General features: G+C 58.4%; 1 protein-coding gene across 5 annotated transcripts in view; it reads left to right on the top strand.

Annotated features, from left to right (window-relative positions):
- The window catches only part of Nphp4 (nephrocystin 4), a 104,237-nt gene extending 88,195 nt beyond the window's left edge, over positions 1-16,042 (top strand). For 4 of the 5 annotated variants that reach the window (XM_071617283.1, XM_071617282.1, XM_027947628.2 and 1 more), the window contains 10 exons: positions 1,575-1,801; positions 1,926-2,112; positions 2,634-2,717; positions 7,168-7,324; positions 7,885-7,970; positions 8,588-8,673; positions 9,567-9,738; positions 10,140-10,319; positions 10,577-10,720; positions 11,399-16,042. In XM_071617283.1, the coding sequence (XP_071473384.1) occupies positions 1,575-1,801; positions 1,926-2,112; positions 2,634-2,717; positions 7,168-7,324; positions 7,885-7,970; positions 8,588-8,673; positions 9,567-9,738; positions 10,140-10,319; positions 10,577-10,720; positions 11,399-11,539 (1,464 nt within the window). In that variant the 3' untranslated portion in view covers positions 11,540-16,042. Of the gene's footprint in view, positions 1-1,574; positions 1,802-1,925; positions 2,113-2,633; positions 2,718-7,167; positions 7,325-7,884; positions 7,971-8,587; positions 8,674-9,566; positions 9,739-10,139; positions 10,320-10,576; positions 10,721-11,398 lie in introns of those variants that run through there. The other variant, XM_071617284.1, reaches the window with a different exon arrangement.
- The last annotated feature ends 714 nt before the right edge of the window (positions 16,043-16,756 follow it).

The following is a 16,756-nucleotide window of genomic DNA, read 5'->3' as shown; positions in this document are numbered from 1 at the left end:
GAGCAGCAGCTAACTGCTCTCTTTCTGATGGCTCTCTGCTGGTGACACTGACCTGGAGCGCTGGCTCGTGTTGGCAGCAGGCAGCTTCCTGACACTGAGCCTGGGATTTAAGGACAGACCCGCCTGACCTGGGCACTGCCCGGCCTTCTCCACAGGAGGACTGTGAACCCCTAATTGTGTGCTGGCCAAGAGCAGTGGGAGCACCCATGCTGTCTCCAGGCAGGTGGACCCAGAGGGAGGAGCAGAGGCAGGGCAGCACCGTCTGGCCAGATGATGTCCTGGGACTTTCTAATCAGGAGTCACCCTGTCTCCTGTGGGTGGACAGGGGGTGGGGCGTTAGGCTGACAGGGTCCTTGTGGCATGGAAGGAGACAGCAATGGGCCAGAAGGACCCCCTGCGGCCCCGAGCATCCATTGTGCTCACGTTATACCAAGTATGGTCACCCCATGCCCTCCCTGGACAGCTGGTCTAATAGGCAGTCTTGCTCGTGTCTTCAAGTGGGCCACTTCTTAAAGCCTGCCACTGTATCCTCCTGGGGACTGCACCACTGGTGGGCAGAGGAGGTGTAGGCCCCTCCGCTGGGCACACGTCAGAAAGGTGCCCGTTCAACTCCTGGTCCCTCCTCATCCTAACTCATGTCTGGCTCTGGGACCCAGCACCACCATCCAGAGGCTTCACTGCTTGGACAGGGTCTCGTGGCCAGATGCCCATAAGAGGCCTCCAGGGGGAGTTGGACACCCTCTACTTCCAACTCCCATCCCTGCAAGGAAAAGGCCAGGGCTTTGGACGTTGGCCAGTTGGTATCAAAGTCACTTCCTGGCTGGCTTCAGTCAAGTCTGTGGGAGCTGCAGGCAGCCTGCTCACTGCCATCCCAGCTCTTCAGCCTTGGCAGGAGTTCTCTGTGCCTGGCCAGGTGGACCTTGGAGCAGCTGCCGCCTGGGACACCCTGGTGTGGGGAAGGCCCCGTCTAGGCCTTGAAGCAGCCTCACTTTTTAATGTAAGGCCCAGACGTAAACCAGCTACGGAACGTGCCGGGCTGTAGCTCTGCGTCTCAGGGCGCGTGAGCAGGCGGGGCTGAGCCTCATGGACTTGGACCCAGTGTGAGGCTGCTGGGAACACTGGGATGGGGTACAGGGGACACGCCTCCTGCAGACATGGTCACAGGCCGGGCTCTCAACACCACGTGGGGACCTGGGGGCCAGCTCTGTCGCCAGGCTCAGGTTTGAGGCCATTCTTTCCTCTTTGAAGCCACAGTGTCCAGCTGCCCTGCTGAGCCTGGGTGCCAGCCTTGCCCCTGGGAGGGGTCTCGGGAGCAGGCAGGGCGCCCCTGCCATGAGGCAGAGAAGCTGGGGTGCCGCGCGGGCCTCCCCATGGAGGGAAAGGTGTGCCCCTTCCCTGTTCTGATGCTGTGAGGCTCTCTGCGCTGGGGGGTGGGCTGGTCCCCGAGCCTCAGGCCAAGGCAGGGTCAGTCGTGCTTTTCCAGAAGTCTGATGCCCTGGAGTGGGGCGGCACACAGGCCCCGCCCAGGAGGGCACACGCCCGGCCTGTGCAGCCAGCTGGCCCGTGTTTGACAGGCCCAGCAGAGCGTGCGGGCACAGCACTCGCGGGACCTGCAGGTCATTGACGCCTACCGGGAGCGCACCAAGGCCGAGAGCATTGCCAGCGTGCTGAGCCTGGCCGTCACCACGCAGCACACGCTCTACGCCACCCTGGGCACTGCTGAGTTCTTCGAGTTCGCGCTTAGGAACCCCCACAACATCCAGCACACGGTGACCATCGAGATCGACAACCCTGAGCTCAGGTGACAGCTCCTGCCTGGCCCCTCGCTGGGTCTGTGCTATGCTGATTCCTGTCCCCCGCGGGGGCGGCTCTGGGGGAGGGCGGCTTTTGCCCACAGCCCCGGCCTCCCCGCTGCCTCCCTCCAGTGTCATCCTGGACAGCCAGGAGTGGAGGTACTTCAAAGACGCCGCCGGCCTGCACACACCCCTGGAGGAGGACATGTTCCACTTGCGCGGCAGCCTGGCCCCCCAGCTCTACCTGCGCCCCCGGGAGACCACCCACGTTCCCTTCAAGTACCAGAGCTTCTCTGTGGGTCGGCCAGCCCCCGTACAGGTGTGGCCCAGGCCAACAGGGAAGTTCCTTCCCGGCCATAGAAAGGGAGAGTGCCGACAGGTGTTTGTAGTGTGCCCGTGTCTGGCAGGTGGGCTCTGCCCTCCACCCTTGTCTGCCCGCCTTGCCACTCGGCGCCTCCTCTGTACCTGTGCCACACAGGCAGCCCAGGCCCTCCTCTCTTCCCGCCAGGCGTGTGTGCAAACCTGGCGAGAGTGGGTGGGTGCCCCACCCTGCTCTGTCCCGTTTGCCTTTACACACCAACCTGGAGGCCTTGGGTGACGTGAGTGTGTGTCCCAGTGTCTGACTGACCTCTGAGGATGCGCTGGGCCCAGCTGGCACTGTGTATGGGCCTGGGATTGAGCAGACCTTTGCTCCAGGCACAGTGGGGAGACACGCTGGAGTCTGTGCCTGGGGGAGGCTGGCTGGCAGCTGCCAGGAGGGCTGGCGTGGGGCACACAGGGTGGCCTTCAGGAGCTGCCGACTGCGCCTGCGACCTACTCCTGCTCCGGGGTTCCTCACAGGCCTCTGCTGAGCTGAGCTCCGAGAGGGGCACAGACGCCGGATCACCTTGGAAGTCCAGCGCCACTTTCACCAAGCACGCCAAGGTAGGGGCCAAGACGACATCTCAGTCATCCCACAGCCCTGCAGCGCCGTGCGTCCTCCTGTCCTCGGAGGCTGAGTGAAGTGTGCTGTGTCTTTATGGTTCCCGTTTGGCCCTGACCCCTCCCTCTTTCTCTGCCCCCCCGGAGGGAAGAGATCTGGGCCAACTTGGGGCGGGGCTGGGCTGGGCAAGGGTTGAGGTGGACGTCCAGCAGGGCAGCCACAGCTGTGTCCAGACGCTGGTGAAAGCCTGCTTTATTTATTTTTTTTGCCTTTGCTGATGGAACGCGTCTGCCCTTTGTTGGTGCTGTAGAGGATGTCGGGGCTGGGACTCCCACATGCGGGAAGTCCCAGCCACCACCCTGCTGCCACGACTGTTGGGAGGGGGGTTGTTGGGGCTGCTTCCCCTGCTGAGGGTCTGGGTGGTCAGGGCTGCGGGTCAGCCCTCGGCAGGCAGGTGGTGTGCAGGGTGGGTTTCACTGTGCCCGCGCATAACAGCCAGGGCGAGGTGGGCTTCAGGGAGAGCACAGAGGGTTCTGTTGGGTTTGGTGTCCAGGGATTAGACAGAATGACTCCTTCCTAGAATTTTTGAGACCCTCCTTTGGAGGGGGAGGGGTTAATGGCAACTGTATTTGGGAAGAATCAGATAAGGGAACTTAAAATAATATTTCAAGTATTTTTAGCAAAATGATGATCCTTTTGCATGAATTTGGAGTTTTAAGAAAAGCCTCAGAAATTTTAATGAGTTTACCTATAATTGCTGCAGGGTGGACCTCTGATAGATAAGGACTTTCATCCTGACCATGTGCCGTGGTCCCTGCCCCTGAACTAACAAGGACCCCGAGCCTAGTCTGACGTCAGGTGCTCATGGTATTTACAGTTGGACAGTTTGGGTCGGGACCTGCTCTCCTTGGACTACCCATCTCTGAGCCTTGGGTGTTGGTGAACATGTCACCTGCAGAGGCCCCTGTGGCTGGTGGTCCTGGGGGGCTCGGGTGCTGATTCCCTGGCGTACCTGTGGTGAATTACTGTCACCTGAGGGCTCACGACCATGCCTGCTGTTCCCTGGGTACAGATTGGTGGCGTCCCAGTTCCGCCACTCTCCTGTGGTCTCCTGTCAACAGGAGCCCCCCCCAGCAGCGCTTTGGCCCCCCTGAAGCACACGAGTCCTGTGAAGTCGGGGCAAGTGTGAGGTTCGTTCCCTTCATTTATGAAAATAATGAGCGGTGGCCAGCAGCTCTCCATGGACGGTGGGTCTTTATTTAGATGGCTCACTCCATGCAGACTCTGTTCCCTAGATGCTGACACTGCCCTCTTTGCCCACTGCTGTCCTTCTCACATTAACTCTTGTGCCTTAATAAAATTATTTTGAAATAATTTCAAACTTAGAGAAAAGTTGCAAAAATACACAGAGTTTTCGCGGTGTTTGCCCGGATTTCCTGGTTGCTAACACTGCCCACATTTCCTTATCATTCTCCCCATATGTGTGCATATTTTTTCTTGAAGAGCTGCTTCTTTTTTTTTGGTTTGGTACCAGAGATTGAACCCAGGGGTGCTTTACTACTGAGCCACATCCCTAGTCCTTTTTATTTTTGAGACAGGGTCTCACTAAGTTGCTTAGAGCCTCACCAAGTTGGTGAGTGTTGAGGGCCACAGCCGAGTCGGGATGACGCATGGCATTTTTGCCAGAAGTAGTGGTTGAGAGGTGACGCCAGCGAGCCATTAAGATGATGACTTTTGAGTTCTCGCGGAGTTCCCATTGAGTTCCAGTTGAGCTCTCACGGGGATTCCTGAAGAGTTCGCTTTGGTTGGGGAAGTGCCGGAGGAGGGATTCCCGTTGGTGGTTCCTGGAGGAGCCGCGTGGCGTTCGGGAGAGTTACCGGGAGCGTGTGTGAAGTGTGCTGGTGGAGTTCAGAAATAAAATTTGTTCCTGCTTCAGTGGCTCGTGATTTGTGCCCAGCTAGACTGCGGCAGGTGAGGCTGAGTTTGAACTTGGAATCCTCCTGCCTCAGCTTCCTGAGCTGTTGGGATTACAGGCGTGCACCATTACGCCTGGCTTCTTGAACAGTTTTGAAAATAAATTATTGACCAAATGCTCCATTGTGCTCTGAAGCTTAGAGCTGGTCTGTCCTGAAAACGTAGAATTGTGAGGATCCTGAATTGGCGTGATCTTGTCACAGGCCCCATCCCCATTCCACAGTGTCCCTCTGGTGCTCGGTCGTTGCCTGCTCGGGCTCCCGGGTGCTGGGTGGTCCTGGCTGCCCTGCTGCCGGGCTCTCCTCTGTGGCCCTGGTGATGCCGAGCTCTTGGCTGGTCGTCTTGCGGAGTGTCCTGTGGGGCTTGCCTGCAGTCTGCTGGTGACTAGAGTCCGCCTGCGCACCTGGGGCAGGATGCTACCACCCAGCATATGCTTGTTCTCAGAGCGCCACTTTGGAAGGAAGGCAGCGTTGATTCGTCCTGTCAGTGGCAGTGTTAGCTTTTTCACTTAGGGTGACATTGCCATGCTTTGTCCCTGTAAAATCACTGAAGTATTTTGTGTTTAGAATTAGAAAGTCATGAGTATTCAAGTATTTTGTCAGAAGATATTCCGAGGCTATGGAAGTATCCTGTTTCTTACAGACGTTCACCCAAGGTAGCAGTTGACATCTTGCCTGAATCAGGGACAGCGTGACAGGTGACCTGGGGGTTTTTCAGTTCCACCCTCCTGCTCTGGTGGTTGCATTCTGAGTGAGACAGAGCATTGCCTTACCTGCCCCCACCCCCCGTCTGCTCACTCAGTTTTACATCTTATGGGCTATTCATTCCTATCTTACTGGTTTGTCACTGCCATTGTTTATTTTGCTGCTGACATTTGCATTGCCCCCGTCTGACAAGTGGCAGCCCCTTCAAGCTGGCGCCTGTCTTGTTCCACGTCCCTGCCATCCTTGGAGCCCTTCTCTCTGCCTGGCATAACAGGGAATACAAGCTCCTCTCTTCTCTCCCTGCCCATTTCAGAGTCAGAGCAGGACGGTAGTTAGAAACCAAGGTTGGTCCTTGGTGTGCTCACTGCTGCTGGGGTGTCACTACTGCTCAGCAGAGGGGCCCAGGAGGCATATGCCTATATGGACATGCACACCCACACATACGTGTGTCCTTGTGCATGTGACATGTAGATATCTGTGTGTGCCCACATGTGCACAGACCTTTGTTCTAACTGTATGGGTTGAAGACCATAGACTCACACTGTGCTTCAAGACCAGGCCAGCACCACAGGGTTTATTCCTGTTGTCTTTCTCCATGTTTGAACCCCAGTGTCTGATAGTGAGGAACCTGGCTCCCATTGTCTTTGACATATTTACTTATTTGCCTAGTTTTCCTGTATATAGCCAGTCTTTGACCACCCTGGTCAGACCCCTTTGGCCCTGAAGCCACCGGCCATGCTGGCAAATGTGTGTCCATCTGTGTATTTCAGAGACCCGGACAAGAGTACTGCAGCTTAAGGCTTCCAGCAGTGCATTTGCCCTAGGGTCCCTGTCCTGTACTTTAGACTTACTGGAGGAATTCTCCTCTGTGATGGTGCCACCAGCTTGGGGTCCTGCAAGCTCTGTTGCTTTGTTTTCGTAATAGAGCTTTCCTCTTTAGTTCTAAAAATTAACCAAGGAGTTCACAGACTGTCAAACAAGACAGAAAGCTCTTGAATCTGTGCTGCTTGCCACTGCCTCCGGGGTCACATGTGCATGCGTGTGCTTGTGTATGTATGCCTTTGTGTCCACACACTTGCCTGCGTGGAGGACGAAATAAAGATAAATAAGCACCACTCTTGAATGTAAGTTTTTTGCAATAACTTTTTGAAGAGGAGGCTTTCTGTTCTGAGCCTTCTTTTTTTCGTACCAGGGGTTGAATTCAGGGACACTCAACCTCTGAACCACATCCCCAGCTGTATTTTGTGTTTTATTTAGAGACAGGGTCTCACTGAGTTGCTTAGTGCCTTACTTTTGCTGAGGCTGGCTTTGAATTAACGATCCTCCTGCCTCAGCCTCCAGAGCTGCTGGAGTGACAGGTGTGCATGACCACATCTGGCGCGTTCTGAGCCGTCTTGGTTTCAGCACAGCCTGCTTCTCTGTCTGGAAAGCCCTCAAGCAGAGAGCTCAGTCCTGAACACAGCTGCCCATTACCACCATGGCCTGATGAGGGCGATGGCGAGGCCTTCTGAGTGACTGCCACACACCCAGGGGGGACTGCAGCGGGGACAGCATTTAAGGGGCATGCCTTACTTGAGAGGATGGCAGCGGCACGTTCACTGTCCACTCAGGACCCCAGTGCCCTGTACTGTGAACCCTGTCCCTGCATCTCTGACAATGCCTGTCTTCCGCCTCTCTTGAGGAGGGCAGTGAGATCTCTGTGCTGCCTTGGGAGGGACGTGAAGCTGCACAGTCTGTGCTCCTGTCCTGAGGCCTGGCTGCTGCTGTCCTGCAGGTGCTGTTCCGGGCCAGCAGCGGGAAGCTCCTCGCTATGCTCCAGCTGACCGTGGAGCCCCAGCCCCACGTTGTGGACCAGATCTTCCGCTTCTACCACCCGGAACTCACCTTCCTGAAGAAGGCCATCCGCCTGCCTCCCTGGCATACGCTTCCCGGCAAGTCCCCTGCCGTTCCTGTGGTGGCCTCTGGCAGGTTCAGGTGGTTGGAAGAGGCCTCTGCCCAAGGTGGCAAGTGGCATCATGGAGTCCCCCATGCTGTGTGGCAAACCCTGCCACCACCCTTCTGCCTCCTCTGATGCCACCCTTCCAACCCTAAGAGCTCTGCGCCAGGGCCTGTCCCCGTAAGAAGTGAGGGCCATGGAGATGGCTCCCCCCCGGGGCTCTCCAACGTTCTGGCAGGTACCTTCACAGCCAGGTGAGGCCTCTGTGCTTGGTGGGGCTCCTGTTCACCTCTAGGCCACTCCCTTTGGGTGACTCTCCATGGAAGGGGCTAGAAGGTCGTCACAGAGACCCCATGGTGATGATCGAGCTGCCCTGTACTGCCCTCACCAAGTTGAATGACCCTAGTCCCTCTGCCATTTCCTCCTGGGTCTGTCTCCCACCCCTGTGGGGACACTGTAGGTCAGGCTGTCAGCTCCTGTGCCCGCGACCTGCAGCCTGCATTGCCCACAGGCCGCGCTAGGCGAGTGGCAACATTGTCCCCTTCCCTGTTGCAGGTGCCCCAGTGGGAATGCCTGGCGAGGACCTCCCCATCCACGTGCGATGCAGCGACCCCAATGTCCTCTGTGAGGCCCAGAGTGTGGTATGTTGTGGGGACGTTGTCCTCGCCCCATGTCGCTTCTGCTGGGGTTTTAGCTGAGTGGCTTCTTTTCAAGGTGGTGAAGGGCTCTGGGGACACCCTTGAGGGCTTCCCGAGCAGGTCTTTATTTTCTCTGCTAGCAGATCAGTCCTCTGATCAGCTGCATTTAAATTTTAAGAAAAGGCACGAAGCAAAGTGAATAAAACGAATGGTAATTAAGGCACTTATTAATTACCGTCGTCAAGGGATGGCGGCAGTAACTATGCTATGACTAGCTGGGAGCCTGGATAAAATCTGTGCAATGTAATTATTGAAATCAACATAGAACCAAGGAGCTGCCGACTGCTCCCTCACTGAACAGGCTGGTGAATGCTGACGAGTGCCAGGAGGATGCACCTGGGGAGGGGCTCCCACCTGCCCTGGCTGCACACCTGCCCCGGCTGCACACCTGCCCCCAGTGCACACCTGCCCCGGGTGCACACCTGCCCCGGCTGCACACCTGCCCTGGCTGCACACCTGCCCCAGCTGCACAGGCCTCAGGCAACTTTAGGGGCCAGACTAGGGTTAGAGGGGGGAGGCAGGTGGTGCTGGCCCCCATGCCCCCCACGTCTGCTTGGCAGGGCCCTGGGGAGCCCCGGGATGTGTTTCTGAAGGTGGCTAGTGGTCCAAGCCCAGAGATGAAAGACTTCTTTGTCATCATTTATGCGTGAGTACTCAAGACAACAGATCTGGAAAGGGCAGGCGGGGCTGGGGGGGGCAGGTCGGGGCTGCTGGTGGATGGGGGGCTGTGCCCATCTGAGAGGCAGGACTGCTGAGTTCTAGGGCCAGTAGGGCCCTGCAGAGGGCATCCTCTGCTGGAGCAGCACAAGTGACTGGAGAGACTCGGATGCTCCCTGCCCACCCAGGGAAGGGTCAGCCCAGGAAGCCTGGCAGCTGTTTCCTCCCCAGTTTATGGGCTGAACCCCTGGAGGGATTGGAGTTGGGAGTGGCTGACACCACCCCAAGACCATGATCAAGTTGCCCAGTTAGACAGCTGCAGTCCCTTCACTGTCTTCTCCTGGGCCCTGTCTCCCAGCCACTTGGAGCCCTCTAACTGGAGCAAGCCGGGAGATTTCCTGCAGGGCTTCTAAGACAGGCCAGGGTAAGGGTGAGCTGCATCCAGGGTGAGAGGCTGCATCAGCCTCCCTTGCCATGAGAACACCTCAGCCCTGACTCCTCCTAACAACCCCTGGAGGTGCGTCATTGGCCCTGCTTTGTGATGCAGTCATGAAGTTTCACAGCCCTGTGTTCAGACCTGTGACCTCCGGGCCCCCCGTCCCCTACGGGCAGCCCACCACCCTTCACAGCTGTTCTGAGGCATTTGGGCCAGCTCAGGCCCTCCTTCATCCCATGTGCACAGTCCTAGGTGCAGGGACAGGCAGTGTCTCAGCCCCGCCAAGGGCTTCCGTGTAGGTGGGCAGGTGGAGGCCAGGGCGGAGGCAGCTGGCCCAGCCTGGCCTCCTCGGCTCTTGCCCCCGCCCCTGCCCCCCAGCACACTCACTCTCAGGGGCTTTTGCTGTCTCTCTGAGGACACTTGCAGACAGCCCCTGTCCCTCGCAGGGACCGCTGGCTGGCAGTGCCTGTGCAGACGTGGCGGGTCTGCCTCCACTCCCTGCAGCGCGTCGACGTCTCCTGTGTTGCGGGCCAACTGAGCCGCCTGTCCCTTGTCCTCCGGGGGACACAGAGAGTGAGGAAAGTGAGAGCTTTTGCCTCGCACCCCCAGGAGCTGCAGGTGAGCCTCCTCCCTGCCGAACTGCCGCAGGGTCCTCCCGGCCCTAAGCTGGCTTTGCTAGGCATGCCGGTGCGGCCACGGGACAGGTGCACCTGAAGGACTCTGGGATCGGAGACGCCCCGGGGACACAACATGAGGCCATGCAGATTCCACCCACAGGCCTGTGTTCTGAACCCAGGTTGCTTAGGGAAGGGTCACCATGGGTGGGCCTTGCCTACCATAGACCCAAAGTGCGGGAACAGGGGCCAGGCTCTAGACCCGGGTGGCTCCTGAGCCTGTTGAGCTGTCACCTGAACAACCTGGTGACTTTGAGTTGCCCTGGTTGGTGGGATTGGGTACCTGGGAGACTTTGTGTCTGTGAACCCAGAGGCTGCAATCTGACTCTCCCCTTGCTCCTGAAGACAGACCCCGCAGGTGTCTTTGTGCTGCCACCACATGGGGTACAGGACCTGCATGTGGCCGTGAGGCCCAGAAGGGCCGGCAGCCGCTTCATCCACCTCAACCTGGTGGACGTGGACTACCACCAGCTGGTGGCCTCCTGGCTCCTGTGCCTCTCCTGCCACCAGCCGCTCATCTCCAAGGTCTGTGTGAGGCTGCGGGAGGAGGCACTGCAGGACTTCTCTGTGCTCTTCAGGTGACAGGGTGTCACCTGGGTATCACCTGCCCTGTGCCCTGGGCTGTCCCGATCCAGGGCTGTGTGGGGCGGGGTGGGGGTGCTTGCTCCTGCACCGTCTGTCCCTCTCATCTGCGTGGATGTCCTGGTGTCTGGGGCTGGGCTCAGGAAGTTCTTGGAGAAGGAGCCCTGGGCCGTGACTGGGACCTGGCCCACCCTCCCCAGGCCTTTGAGATCACGATGGCGGTGGGTGAAGGGAAGGGCGTCAACAAGCGGATCACCTACACCAACCCCTACCCCACCCGGAGGACCTACCGCCTGTGTAGCGACCACCCTGACCTGCTGCAGTTCAAGGAGGACAGCTTTCAGGTGCTGCAGGGGCTGCACGGGGGCCTTGGGAGGCGTGTGCGAGGGCTGGCGCTGGGTGGTCAGTGCTGCGTCCAGGAGGGGTGAGTCTGGGGATGGTGGCAGGTGCCCCAGCCCCCTGGTGAGGTGCCGGGAGGCAGGAGACTCGCTGAGAGCCCACCGCCTCTCGCTGGATACTCTGGCTGAGAGCACTGTTGCAAGAGGCCTTGGTGGCTTTGCCCCTCTGCAGCTCCTCACTGTTGTGCCCAGATCCGAGGCCGTCCCCCATCAGGAAGGTCGAGGGTGCGTCCTGCGGGGGTAGTACCTCAGGGGTCCGCAGGCAGCCAGCTTCTGAGAGGGCAGGCTGGTGGCTAGGGTCTCCACAGCAGTGTTGGGAGGGAGCTCAGGAGAGGAGCGGCCTCCAGCCCCAGCAGTGCTGCCCTTGCAGGCCTGGTGCCCGTCCCTCCAGGCACTGGGTCCCGGGCTGGTCATGGACGTCCTTTGTCAGCCGTGTGCCCCACCTGCCTATAGGGAGCCTACCTCACCTGAGTCACCTCTCTGGACGCTGCTGTGAGGCTGGTGTAGCTCAGTGTGGAGGCCTGCCTGGCACCCTGAGCCTGGGTTCCATCCCTAGCCCTGAGAAGCTGCTGGTAAAGGTGACGCAGCTCAGGGTGGACACTGGGGTCTCAATGCTTCTTCCAGGTGGGAGGAGGCGAGACCTACACCATCGGCCTGCGGTTTGCGCCGGGCGGGAGAGTGGGGCAGGAGGAGATCCTGATTTACATCAATGACCACGAAGACAAGAATGAAGAGGCCTTCTGTGTGAAGGTCATCTACCAGTGAGGGGCCGGCAGCACCTGCCACACACGCCTGCCCTGCGGACCTCCCCTGCCTCTCCTCTCCCCAGCATGTGGCCCTGCCCTGGTGGCCTGGGCCTGGCTTAGGGAGGAGCATGTGTACCCTGGTCATTTTTGAAATGCCTGTGTCCAGCCTAGGGCTGCCAACACTGACCAAGGCCAAGGGTGAGTTCTCAGTGTGAACAGGAATCTGGTGGCCTCCAGTCACCTTATTCTACCTGAGGTGTGCATGAGGCCCACTGGTCCCTCTGTAGTCCATGGAGGTTGTCACTATTTGTAACTCAGTTTCGATTTTTTTTTTTTTTAGCAAAATGTATTTTATGAATCATCTAAATGGCAAAATTATGTTTTTCTTACTGGATTTTATATGAACAAAATGAACTTTATTTGCTGCACAGTGTTTTATACTGATATCACTTTGTGTTTGTGTCTAAGATCAGACCATCTGAACGCTGGCTGTGTCCCTTCTGGTGGTTCTTATTTTCCTTATTTCCTGCGGACCTGCTGTCAGAGGGTTTTCCCGTCTGCAGGTTAGCCTGGACTGCCCTGGATTGCCAGGAGGGCCCAGCCCTGTGCCCTCTTGAGAGTCCCCTCGGGCCTGGCCCCAGGGCAGAGCTGAGGGACACCACTGAGACCGCGAGGGCCCCCAGAGCACTGCGCTGGGGGTGGGAGTGCAAGGGGTGCAAGAGTGGAGGTGGCCTGCGTGCCTGCAGCGACCTCATGGAGCACACACGTGCTGTGGGGACGTGCAGTGACGAATGTCCCTAGAGCCAGTGCCGGCTGCCGTGTGACTTTCAGGAATGGCTTGCATGCTCTACAGGGGCCTGAAGGTGGGAGCTGTGGCCTTTTCCTGCTCCCTCTACAGGGTCCTTGTGCCCAGTGCTGCACTCTGCTGGGGCTGAGTTGGCCTCGGGCCCCTCGAGTGCCTGACAAGCAGCAGTGGGCGTGGCTCCTTTGGAGGGTGGTTTGCTTGTGGGTAGGCCCACTGTCAGGTCCTGCTTGGGCGGACGCTGAGGCTGCGCAGTCTCCATGGAAGAGGCCCGTGGAGTCCCCAGAAGCCAATGCGGGTGCTGGGAGGCCCTGTGGTGGGGCGTGGTGGTGAGCTCCTGCTCTCAGCACATCCACAGGGAGCGGAAGCCACTGCAGGACCGTGGGCTGCCATGGCCTGCGCCCTCAGTGCTCGGGGAGGTGGGGAAGGCTGTCGGAGGCCCTGGGCAGGCACGGCCTGGGAGCAGGATACGCAGCCCTGGAGCATGAGGTGGCACATAGGGCACGGGAGGGCCTCCCAGACAAAGAACAGAGGAGGGCCTTGGCCCTGGGGGGTGCATGGTGTCAAGGTCACCGCGCTGGGCCATTATGGGAGGTTCAGGCCCACCTGAGAAGCTGACCCGGGCACAGCAAGATCCTTGCAGGCCAGGATAGGGCTTTTGTCTTTATCAGGAAGTACCAGGAAGCTTCTCAGAGATTCAAAGCAAGGGGTAGGTGAGGGGCAGTGTCATGTTGGAATTCTGGGAGAAGGTGGGCAGTGGTGTGGAGGGCCGCGTGGAGCCGCCCAGACACAGGCACAGCAGAGGCTGTTGTAGCAGGGAGATGGCGGGTGGGGAGGGTGGCTGTGTTTGGCTGTGCATGACAGAAACCCCAGCACCACTGTCTCAGGCGAGGTGGACGCTGATTTCTCACACCCACACTCCTGCAGGTGACCAGGGCTGATGAGCGCTCATTGTCCCTGTGCTTGGGTGTTCTCTTTCTCCAGTTGCTTCCCGACTCAGAGAGGGTGGAGGGTGACCCTGGCAGGCTGGCTCCTTAGGCATGGACAGAGGCACCCGTCCTGTGAGGCTCCTGGTCCTCAGGCACAGGCGGGTTGTTCTTCATAGAGATGGCCCCTGTGGCCAGGAGCTGGGTGATGGGGGGAGCCACCTCTGCTCCCCGAGGGCTGATTTCATCTGATGGCAGAGTGGCTTCCTGCAGTGGCTGTAGGCCCCGCCACAGTGCCCTGCGCCTTGGGCAGGAAAACCCGGGGGCTACAGCACCTTGGAAGGTGACTCATGCAGCCTGTACCTTTTAAAGGAGCCGTGGTCCTGCAGCCTGGCTGCTCCCCTCCTGGCAGAGCAGAGGGAGTGGGTCCTCCGCCAGCCCCTTCAGGTGCTCCAGAGCTGGAGGCCCACCTGCCCTGCAGACGCTTTCTCCCAGGTGCATTTTCATGTGGAAAGTCGAGGGCTGCTGCTTCGCTAGAGGTGGCTCTACCGGATCTTCCTTGTCCTTGGAAATGGTGGCGTCTCAGGAGCTCCTGGCCTTGTCCAGTCTGTAAAGCGTGGACTGAGATGGGCGGCCATTGGGCCCTCGGCTCAGCTCTGAGATACGGGCTCTGCCCGAGATATGGTGCCTATAGAGCTGGGTGCTGGGGGCCTGCGCGGCCACTGCCCCCTCCCTGGGCTTGCTGTGCACAGCTCCCTTGTGGTGCTGTTTTCCTCCCGTGCAGAGGAGGGCGCTGCAGCTCCCGGGAAGACCAGGCTAGAGCAGGCAGCAGGTGCCCCTCCTGGGTGGGTGGGGCTGGCTCCTGACAGCAGTGAGCTCCTTTGGGGCTAGAGGACGCCTGACCATCACCTGAGCTCAGAGGCCCACAGGGAGGAAGGGGCCTGGCCACACTGCCTTACCCCCCAGCATGTACCTGCTCACACCCTCATTCCATCCACCTCCTCCCTGAGACAGACACTGTCCCTGCCCTGAGAGGTGGCCTTTGGAGGGGCTCAGTGACCAGTGGACATGTGGTGTCCTGTGGGACATTGAAGCTGTGAGGAAGGGGTATTGGTTTAGAAAAGGGGTCAAGTCCTCTCTGAGCAGGGGACACTTGGGCGGAGGGGGTCCGCTGGCAGAGAGCAGCCAGGAGCAAAGGGACTTGGGCAGGCAGAGAGGAGCCAGGCTGTAGGTGGGCTTCCGGGCTGGTGGTCAGGTGCACAGGCATCCGCTTGACCCTGCTGGGCCCCAGCCCCAGCACCTGGTCAACATGGAGCCCAGACCTCAGAGAGAGGCCTGCTCTCTCCACAGCCTGCCTCTCCTGGGGGGTGCCTCCTGCTGCCACCCGCATGCAGAAGAGTTTTGGTGCGTAGCCTGTGATGTGGGGCGTCCCTTTGCCCTCTCACATGCTAGGGCATCCGGGGAACAGGGCTCTGCAGGCACAAAGCCCAGGTCAAGGCCACTGTGTGCGCCTGGGTGTGCAGATGTTCTGAGTGGCATTGTCATTTACTTCTCCCTTCACGTACAGGAGAGAGCCAGCTGCAGTGCAGGCTGGCCTCGTCCCGCCCAGCCCTCTTTCAAAGCAGGGTCAGGTTTCGGGGGTGTTTCTGGTAGCAGTAGCTTATCTCCTCCCTCCTCCCACACTGCCGAAAGCCGTGTTCCACTAAATGGAGTCAAACAGAAGCCAGGGGGGCTGCTTTGGCTTCCCATGCCTGATGGAGATTCCATGTTGTTTGCCTTTATTTAGAAAGAAACCAAGGCACTTGAAACTGTTGCTCTGATTCCAAGTGGCTGGGGAAGCGGCCACCAGGTTTCCCCAGTGGGCAGAGGTGGTAAACTCTGACCCTGTCGCAGCCTTAAATATTTTTAAGTGAAACAATTGAAATGTTTCAAATCTTTGGCTCTTTCTGACCTCAGCACAACAGTGCATCCGGCTTCCCCATTTGGAGCTTGGGTTCTGGCCTTGGCTGCTGGGTGCTGGTACTTCTGGCCTCTTAGGGGCTGGACACTGAGGCCACAACTGGCATCAGGTAACAATCCTCATGCCACTTTGGACCACCGGGTGGTCGTTGGGAAGAAGGACGGAGGAGGCCAGAGAGTCCACCATGAGGGAGGCTCTGCTGGACTGGCCTCCATGAGGCCACAGCAGCCGTGGAAGTAAACAGGGTGGACGATCCCAGAGAGAGCCAGGCCTCACACGCTGTCGCTGCCTCTGTGCGCTACTGGTGGGGGCGGCAGCGCGGCCCCGGGGGACCCTGTCCAAACATCCTCCTAGCTCTGAGCCTGGGGGAAGGATTCATTTGGGCCATGACTCTAAACAAATATCTGGGGTCAGTTTTACTTTGGCAAATAATCCTTTTAGCTGGTCATCTCAACTAATTCTGCATAAGTCAGACCATGGATCAGATTCTGTTAAAAGAAGAAATGAAGTTCTTTTAAAGTGGATTTCCCCCCACCCCAGGTCTTTGCACTTTTATTTATTTACTTATTTGTACCAGGGATTGAACCCAAGGGCACTTGGCCACCGAGCCACACCCCCAGCCCTATTTATTTATTTATTGGTACTGAGGATTGAACACAGGGGTACTGAGACTGGTGTGACCTGCCCAGATGTCAGTCAGCCTGCTGACTGCAAGACTCACGGAGCAAACTCCACCTCTGATCCCTGATCCCTGCCTTTGATGTATCCCCTTAAATAAACCATGGGAGCTCTGTGTGGACTTGACCTATCAGATGCTCCATCCTTTAAAACTAATTCTGACTCTGTCTTTTGTTCTTCATGAATTATTCTAGACTTTAATTTCCTAGGTGGCTCACGTCCTCCTGATCAGGAAGAAAAACCCCCTAATGGATGTTTTTAATAGTGGGCAACACGAGGGTGGCTTGTTGTCCACATGCGTGGGTGGGTGGGGTTTCAGCTTGACACGAGGGCAGCGTCTTGATCATGGTGGCCGTGATGGCCCCGGAGCAACCTCGCTGGTCCCCTGAGTGTTTCCAGCTGTCACTAAGCGAGCCTTAGTGTGCACATGCAGCTTTGCCTCTGAACCCCAGTGCCAGGGATGTGCCTGGCGCTGATTTTATCCTGAGATAAATGAGGGGCGTTCCGGTCAGGACGCAGTCACTGTCGTGGCCCAGTGTGTGGGGATCCGACTGGTCTTGCTGCCCCAGATGCCCCAGTAAGTTCTGGGTCCATCTGTCTTTCTGGCCTTGGGCTCTGTGGGGCTGGGCTGTTCTGGGCAAGTGTGTGCATGACAAACCTCAGGTTCACTGCTGTGTCCACATCTCTGTCCCTTTTAGAAGGATTTGGAGGAGAGGGCTGCACTGTTAGGAGACCATCTGTTTCAGGTTGGGGTCCCCAGGAGCAGGTTACCCCCGAAGTACAGTAGGGAGGAGGCAGGGAGAGGAAGGAGCAGAGGCCGTTCTGGACGTGCTCTCCCCTCCCCTTTCTCTGGTCTGCCTCTGCCCAGGT

The sequence above is a fragment of the Marmota flaviventris genome, chromosome 10 (genome assembly GCF_047511675.1).
Source record: "Marmota flaviventris isolate mMarFla1 chromosome 10, mMarFla1.hap1, whole genome shotgun sequence".
NCBI lineage: Eukaryota > Metazoa > Chordata > Mammalia > Rodentia > Sciuridae > Marmota > Marmota flaviventris.
The sequence above is the reverse complement of the archived record's forward strand: the minus strand, read 5'-3'. Positions and strand labels throughout refer to the sequence as shown.